Source organism: Choloepus didactylus, chromosome 2 (assembly GCF_015220235.1).
Source record: "Choloepus didactylus isolate mChoDid1 chromosome 2, mChoDid1.pri, whole genome shotgun sequence".
Classification (NCBI taxonomy): Eukaryota; Metazoa; Chordata; class Mammalia; order Pilosa; family Megalonychidae; genus Choloepus; species Choloepus didactylus.
In genome coordinates this window covers 115335975-115344400 of record NC_051308.1, presented here as the reverse complement: position 1 = coordinate 115344400, position 8426 = coordinate 115335975, and the positions used below count along the sequence as shown (strand labels likewise).

The 8426-nt window shown below is 44.7% G+C and overlaps 1 protein-coding gene across 1 annotated transcript; it reads left to right on the top strand.

Annotated features, from left to right (window-relative positions):
* PSMD4 (proteasome 26S subunit, non-ATPase 4) lies at positions 1-7656 on the top strand. Its single transcript, XM_037826015.1, has 10 exons — positions 1-78; positions 3700-3840; positions 4508-4622; positions 5013-5099; positions 5345-5413; positions 5566-5781; positions 6187-6295; positions 6465-6596; positions 6673-6740; positions 7361-7656. The coding sequence occupies exons 1-10, from the start codon at positions 53-55 to the stop codon at positions 7529-7531; spliced, it is 1134 nt and encodes a 377-aa protein (XP_037681943.1). The 5' UTR covers positions 1-52; the 3' UTR covers positions 7532-7656.
* The last annotated feature ends 770 nt before the right edge of the window (positions 7657-8426 follow it).

Sequence of the window (8426 nt, the reverse complement as noted above, 5' to 3'; positions counted from 1 at the left end):
GTTTTTGTTTGGTAGTCGCTAGAACCGGTCGGGGAGGGAGGAAGGTGGCAAGATGGTGTTGGAAAGCACTATGGTTTGGTGAGGAAGTATTCCGGGACCCTTTCGGGGGCTGGGCTGTATCCGGGGTGCATGTAGCGCGGAGGCCGGGCGGGTGTAGGGGTAGAGGCTGGGTTCTGATGAGCGGGATGTGGTTTCGGGCCCGGAGGGAAGGAGCCCTGTCGACTCCCTGAGTCATCCCGAAGCCGGGAAGAGGAGGACTTCAGTCCCCCACCTGCGTTCAGTCATTGACCTGCGGGTTTCTACTGCCTTTCTGTATTCCAGCGTCTTCTCTAGGTCAGCCTCACTTCTGTCTGTAGCCAGAGTCCTGCTTCTCGGACTCATCCCTGATTCTTCTGCCTTCCTCTGCTCTCCTCAAAATAATGGATATTAGGAAGAGAGATTATAAACCCCTTCTCGCCCCATTCATTTGGTCCTAACTCTACTACCTTTCCACTGTGGTATCGTCTCCCAAGTACTATTTACAGATTGTTTACTCTGTTAGGTATTTCGTTTACTTTGTGTCACTTAAACCTCACAGCAACACTTCAAGATAAATATCCATCCCTTCATTTTACAGATGAGGATACTGAGTTTCAGTGATTTTTAAATGACTTGCCTAAAGTCACAACTAGTAAATGATGGAGCCAAGATTGAAACCCAGAGCTAGCTGACATAAAGGTTTTTATCCGGTGAATAGGCTGCCTCCTGTTTTCATCAGTCTCAAATTTGGGCTGAATATCTATTATATGTAGGGTTAGAAGCTGGGAACAGAAATTTATACGAGATTTCAAGAGTTCCTTCTAATTGTGAGCATAGAATATAATACAGAATAGTACACAGACACACACAGATTGCCAAATGGGTGGAACAGGCACCTAAGAGGTTTCTTCTTTTTTTCCTTTTTTTGGGGGGGGGGTAGAGTGGGGTGGGTGGGGGAGATAGTGTTGCCAGATAAAATACAGGTTACCCAGTTATGTTTGAATTTTAGATAATGAAAAATTTTTAGTATAAAAAAATCACTATAAGTATGTCCTAAGTATTGCATGGAATGTACTACACTAAAAAGTTAGTTATTGTTTATCTGTAATTAAAATTTAACTGGGAAGCCTGTATTTTTGTTTGCTAAATCTGGCAGCCTCTGGGGGAGAGCATATTACAGTAGAAAGGATAAGCTTTGGAATCCCAAGTTGTGTATATTTTCTGGTACTTACTAGCTGGGTGTTCTTGAGAATGTTAGTTAATCCCTCTCTTTATGTATAAAATGGAAATAATAGTAATATTTACTTAGCCCAATAGCACATGATTATTGTGAAGGTAAAATGAATATGGTGGTGCTTTGTAAACTGTAGAGCACTGTGCATATATTGGTTGCAGAGGTAGTTGGAGAGTTCTCAGAAAAGAATTTAATAGGGACCTTGAAGGGACTTAGACAAATGCTGAGGGGAAGTCATTACAGGTAGGAGGATGAGCATAAACAAACTGTTGAAGTGTAACTGCCCAAGACATGTTTAGAAGCAGGGAATAGACTAGTGTAACTTGAATATAAAGTTGGTTTAAGATACTTCCTGTTTTATTTTTTACTTTTGGAAAGGTAGATGGGACCAGATAGAAGACCACAAATATCAAGCTCAGGAGCTTGACCTCTGTTCTGTACCCTTCAATAGAGGACTACTGAAAAAGTCCTGAGGGTGGTGGAGGCAGAGCTATAAACAAAATGGCATTTAAGAATTTTGATCTGACTCGATGCACAGGAGGAAAATTTAATCACAAAAAGACTTACTGGCAACCTATTGTGATGGCGTAGGCACAGAGTGGTGGTGAAGACCACCCTCTTGTTTCCATGGGGCCTCACACTTTGCCATCCTTCAGAATCCTTTGGGGGAGCTTATTAAAAATGCAGATATTTGACTCTAACTCTCCTGAGTCAGAATCTCCTAGCCAGGTGAGTCCAGGTATCTGTATTCATTTATTTTTAATGAAGAATAGCTGGATATTATCTTAAGCCATTATTTTGATATGAAGTTGGGATGAGGGGGATTACATACTGTTGAGCAAAAGTAGGCACAAAAATATACATAGATATGTTATTCCTTCAGATCAAGTTCAAAATCAGGAAAATGAAACACTGTCTTTTTTAGGGATGCATACATAGGCGGTAAGGCATCTATTTTTAATCTCACCTCACTGCAAAGTGGTTCTGATGCATGACACAGTGTGAGAACTACTGCCTTTTCTCCTTATTAGTTTAACTCTCAAGCCCCCTTTCTTAATCTGATGCCTTTCTTCCAGCCCCCATCCGTCTGCCAGTCTTGTCCACAATCCAGTCTTTTCCAAATACGTAGTAGCTGTTCAATCTGGTCTATGTTCAAAGCCTTCATTGTTTTTCATATTTGGATTTATCATTGTATTTGAAGCTACAGAGTCAGTTACTTCCCTACTGAGAGAACAATTGGAAATAATGTATCAAGGAAAAAAAGAATATAATGAATGGTCAGCAGAATCAGCCTTTGACCTCCTTTTAATAGATTGTTTAGAGATGGTTGATTGGATTTCCACTATAAGAACTAGTTTGTGCTTTGTTCTGATTGTCAGGAACTGTGTACTTTTCATGCATCTAATCCTCATAGCAATCGTATAAGAGTAAGTACAATAAAACCCATTTTGCAAATGAGGAAACCAGACTAGAGAAAGCACCTTCATCGGGGTCATAGAATTAGCAAAGTAGCAGGGTAGAGATTTGAACCCTGTTTCAAGTGCCTGATCGCTACCCTATATTGCCTCTTGTTTTCTAGTAGATTGTTAATTACCTCTCTTCACATTTTTAGTTTGTACTTACTGCCAGACAGAGCGTACTAAAGAAAAAAAATTGCCCCCAAACCTGTATTTTGCTTGCTAATAGAAATGAGGTATCTCATCTAGGACATTGCTTCCTTCCATTAACACAGATAGAATCATTGACTGTTAGAGCTCTAAGGGATTTCAGAAGTAATCAAGAATTGATCCTGTGTGGGGGCTTATATAACCACTTCCCTTACCTGCCTTCTTTTGGTTTCTGAGCAGCTAGAGCTTGTACTTCATATTATCTGGATTATCTTAGGTTGTGAAAAATTGCAGGGATAGAAGAGGTGAGGAAACTTGGAGACATCAAACCCATGAAACCTTGTTTTTGCAGTTTAATCCAGCTGCCAAAGCAGTTAAGCATTTAGCTAGATGAATGTTTTCCTGTTGCCTAGTGTGTGATTTTATAAATATTTTTAAGTTGCCGTCTTCATTTCCTCCCTTTGGAGTACTCCCATTTTAATGGCAGTCTTAGGATATTCATATAGGACAAACCTTAGTAACGCTCAAATGCAGTTTATAAAATGGTGCTCATACATCAGTAGATCACCTTTGCTGTTCATCAGGATCATTTGTGGAGCTTTAAAAAAATGTCATCTCCTGGTCATTCTGAGTCAGTCTGGGGTAAGGCGTAATCAGCTGTAGGTGTAAAAAAAAAATGTTGCAGGTGATTCTGTTCTTCAAAGACTGAGAGCCACTGCTGTATACACCACAGGGCACCATACAGGAAATATGTTAAGGGGGTTCCTGGACTGGAGAGAAATGTTTCAGAGAGATCCTAGAATGTTTCTTCTCCCTCTTCCTTGACCCTTAATTTGACAGTGTGGATAACAGTGAGTATATGCGGAATGGGGACTTCTTGCCCACCCGGCTGCAGGCCCAACAGGACGCCGTCAACATAGTATGTCACTCCAAAACCCGCAGCAACCCTGAGAACAACGTGGGCCTTATCACGCTGGCCAAGTATGTGGTGGGTGGGTGCTTGTTTTCGTGCATGAAACCTGCAGGGATAGAGGCAGCTGCTGTTTTGTAGATTCCATGAGCCTGTTTTTGCCCGTTACCTTCCTAAATTACTTTCTTTACTATTCATTGTAAATGTAAATAGCAACTTGTTTTTAATATTAACCTGAATTTAATATAGTTATACAGCTAAGTCTTCTGGGGTGAAATTTCACAGTATATTTGAAAGTCAGTGAAAAGTGATTTTGGATCAGAGCCTCTGGGCATACATTACATATCCTGTTACCCATAAGTGATTTGTTTTAGGAAGTAATAACCCTCTAATGAGGAACCACCCATCCCAATATTCATGTTAGCTGAAAAATGGATCTAGAAATGGAGAAGGTGGGAAGAAATGCAAAGTACCATCCAGTTATTATGAAGAATTCTCCGGGCCCTGAGAGGAAGATACAATGAAAGGATTAGGGGAAAACATTTGGGAGGGAGAAGGCAGGTTTCTGACAAATCAATCACTTATCATTTCTGTGCTTGGTATGTACTAAACACTACATGTTTGACAAAGAATAGATTACAGTTAGTATCAAGGTCCCTAGAGAAAAGACGAGTCAGACTTATTTGGAGGCATTTGTACTGACATAAAGTCACTCACCCGCTTCTCCCCACATGCCAGTGACTGTGAAGTGCTGACCACACTGACTCCTGACACCGGCCGCATTCTGTCCAAACTTCACACCGTCCAACCCAAGGGCAAGATCACCTTCTGCACCGGCATCCGCGTGGCCCATGTAAGTCCTGCAGGATCCCTTTGATTGGTCCTTCCTGCTCTCAGATTCATTCATTTCTCCCCTGGAATCTTGAGCTACAACCAGAGCAAGGGAAGGGAGGTGGCCTAAGGATCGCTAGACTGGAGTAGAAAGGGGATGGTGGGATGAATCCCAGGATCAATGGGGATTGTGAAGGGAAAAATCCCTAGAATTGAGAAGTAACTCCCTCTCCTTATCCGCAGAGAAGCACAGCAAGAGGAGAAGGGTGGGGGAGGTTGTATAGACCTTGTGTAAGTTTGATGGGAGACTCGAGGTACACAGACACCATAAGGAAAAAGGGAACTGAGTGACAGAGGGAAAGGCTAAGTGATTGCTCTGCTTGACTCTGAGAAATTTCTCTTCCCTTTCAAGCTGGCTCTGAAGCACCGACAAGGCAAGAATCATAAAATGCGCATCATTGCCTTTGTGGGAAGTCCCGTGGAGGACAACGAGAAGGATGTGAGTCCAAGCAACAGGTGGGGAATGCGGGTAGGATGTTTGGGAATGGAGTCCTTCAGCCCTTAGGAGAACCTAGCAGAGGCTTTGAATGTTCATCACTTTGGGGTAAGGGGGATGTGTAGAACTCAGTGTTTCTGTTGCTGGGACCTTGGGGTGGTCAACAGATTTCTGTGCTGTTATGAGGCGTGTCACTTCCCCCTCATGGTGTGAGACAGATTTCCTCATTTCTGTTCCCTTCTTCCCAGCTGGTGAAACTGGCCAAACGCCTCAAGAAGGAGAAAGTAAATGTTGACATTATCAATTTTGGGGAAGAGGTGAGTAGGGGTTGAATTGATTATAAACAGAGAACCATCCTTACCCTGAGGAGTGCCTGCTGTGTGAGAGAATAGTTCCAGACAAGATCTGAACTGGCAGAGAATGGGAAGCAAGCATGAAGCTGAGCCTCCAGGGTTCTTCCTTCCCACAGGAGGTGAATACAGAAAAGCTGACAGCCTTTGTAAACACACTGAATGGCAAAGATGGAACCGGTTCTCATCTGGTGACAGTGCCTCCTGGGCCTAGCTTGGCAGATGCCCTCATCAGTTCTCCGATTCTGGCTGGTGAAGGTGGTGCCATGCTGGGGCTTGGTGCCAGTGACTTTGAATTTGGAGTGGATCCCAGTGCTGATCCTGAGCTGGCTCTGGTGAGTTAACCTTGACCCCAGGTAGAGCCCAGGGGTCCTTCTCTGTCCTTTTCTACAGACATATACACATCACATAGGTTCTCTAGGGCAGGACAGTCCCAAACAACCCCACAGCCCTCACTCATCTTCCCAGATCCCCTTTTGCTGCTTCTTCCCTTTAATTCTGTCTGATCTCCAGAGGTACCAGTGTCAGACTCTTTCTTGTTAGCTTCTACTGATTAAACTCTAGGCTTCCCCCAAGTCCTTTCTTTTTTCCCATACCACTATATTTCTCCAGTGTCTTCTCCATATGCATAAATTAGAAGCTACCTCTTTATACTCCTTTCCCATCACCCTGGCTAACTCCCCCTGCACCGGGTAGGAGTGAGGGTTGGGAATGTATGACCCTGCCCTGCTCTTCGCCAGGCCCTTCGTGTTTCCATGGAAGAGCAGCGGCAGCGGCAGGAAGAGGAGGCACGGCGAGCAGCTGCAGCCTCTGCTGCTGAGGCTGGGATTGCTACAACAGGAACTGAAGGTGAATGTGGTGGAATCTGAGGTCCTAGGACTGCAGGGTGTTCAGCGGAAGCTGGGTGTAGACATTGGAGTGGGAGCAGGAAGGTCAGGCAGGGTAAGAATATATGGAAGGGCTAGACTGTGGGGAATATGGCACCAATTTGACCCTGTTGTGCTCTTCCTTTTTCCAGATTCAGATGCTGCCCTGCTGAAGATGACTATCAGCCAGCAGGAGTTTGGCCGCACTGGGCTCCCTGACCTGAGCAGTATGACTGAAGAAGAGCAGATTGCTTATGCCATGCAGATGTCCCTGCAGGGAGCAGGTAAGCCAAGGTCATGCTTAGGCAGAGAAGGTGGGGTGGGGAAATTAAACTGATATAACTGATCTCCTTTCCTCAGAGTTTGGCCAGGCAGAATCAGCTGATATTGATGCCAGCTCAGCCATGGACACATCTGAGCCCGCCAAGGTGAGGGCTAACGACGATTTCTCCCCCATCCCCATCAGGCTTAAAATCCCTTGTGTTCAGATCCCCAGCCCTCCATGCCTAGGACCATTCCTCTCTCGGGGTTTCATATGAGGTTTATGAGGAGCAGAAGGAGCACATAGATAAACATTTCTTGCATGTAAACCTTGCTAAGGCATCAGAATGCTAGTGGTCAGAGACTGAGAAGTGTCCTAGTGTTCTCTCATTTTCCTTCCTTGCTGGTGGGAGAAGTCTGGACATTTCTGTAGAGCACCAGCTGCCCAGGAGAATAAAAAGAGGACCAGGGAAAAAGAAAAAGGAAGGGTGGTGCCTGATAGCAGGAGGCCTGGACATCACAGCATCTGCTTTTACCCTCTGAGCTCACGAAGCAGAGTTCTCAAGCATTTCTTCTCTTTGGTCAGTACAGTAATAAGTGTTTGAATTCTTGTCATGTATAGGCACTGGGTATTCTGCTGAATCGTTCTTTCCTACCCTTTTCAGTAGTGCCCTCCACCCCAGACAGGTGAAGAGAGGGACTCAGGCAGCAGCATTCTCATGTCTTACACTCCCTTGCTCCCCGGCCAGCCCACCCTCCACCCAATTCTAACACTGCCTTTTTTCAGGAGGAGGATGATTATGATGTGATGCAGGACCCTGAGTTCCTTCAGAGTGTCCTGGAGAACCTTCCAGGTGTGGATCCCAACAATGAGGCCATTCGAAATGCCATGGGCTCCCTGGCCTCCCAGGCCCCCAAGGATGGCAAAAAGGAGAAGAAGGAGGAGGACAAGAAATGAGACTGGAGGAAAAGGGTAGTTGAGCTTGCTCAGAGGGCTTCATAGTGTGGGGTGGGTGCAGGGTTAGGTACGTTATCTGTAACCATTACAACCTAAATAAAACTTGGCAACTTTTTTTTTCCTTGTTGCTTCAAATAGTGGTAGCTCTGAGTGTGAGAGAGGGGAGGAGTGCATGGTATGAAGGGGAGCATTTCCTGTTGCGTTCTCTCTGTTTCCACTTTGTGGTCTCTAATGGTGACCAGCTCCTCTTCCTTCCATCTTCATCCATGACAGTCCCTCCTCCCATTTTTATGGCCCTGGGGTTATTTTACTTTCTTTTCAAGAGCAGCTTTGTTGAGAGCCTGCTTTGTGTTAGGCCCTGGGACTACTGAGTTAAATAGAAAACATTTTGTGCTGGCTTTTGGGGACTCAGAGTCTAGGGAAGAAGCTGGTAGGTTGAGTGATTATGTAAGTCTGATAAGTGCCAAGAGAAGTATGAACCATGGGAACAGAGAAGAAGAACCAAATTCTGGCAGCCCCTGCGAAGGCTCCTGGAGGTGACATTTCAGCCCTCTAAATGGGCAAAGCATTCATCAGCAGGTAATGAAGAGATGGGAATGTTTCCAGGCATTAAGAGCATGTTCTGATTGCATGGAGACACATTTGAGGAATTGAATAACTCACACTAGTTGGGAAAGTTGCACAAGATAGGGATCAAGGATCAAGGATCCTCTAGGCCTGACTTTTATGGGGGGGAGCAAAATGTGGAGGGGTGGGAAGGCAGGGGCTCCTTTGCAACCACATGATAAACATGGTATAATGGTGTATCTTCCTGGAGTACTAAATTTAGAGGATGCTTTTTTTGTGTGTAATGGAGTAGAATGCAGAATTCACACCCCTCCCCCTGTTTATTTTA

What these genes read in the sequence shown, in the direction of transcription:
- PSMD4 (XM_037826015.1), top strand. Translation starts at nt 53, where the DNA reads ATGGTGTTGGAAAGCACTATGGTTTG. An exon ending in GGCCTTATCACGCTGGCCAA is followed by an intron (nt 3,841 to 4,507) that starts GTATGTGGTGGG and finishes CCCACATGCCAG; the next exon opens with TGACTGTGAAGTGCTGACCA. An exon ending in CTGATCCTGAGCTGGCTCTG is followed by an intron (nt 5,782 to 6,186) that starts GTGAGTTAACCT and finishes GCTCTTCGCCAG; the next exon opens with GCCCTTCGTGTTTCCATGGA.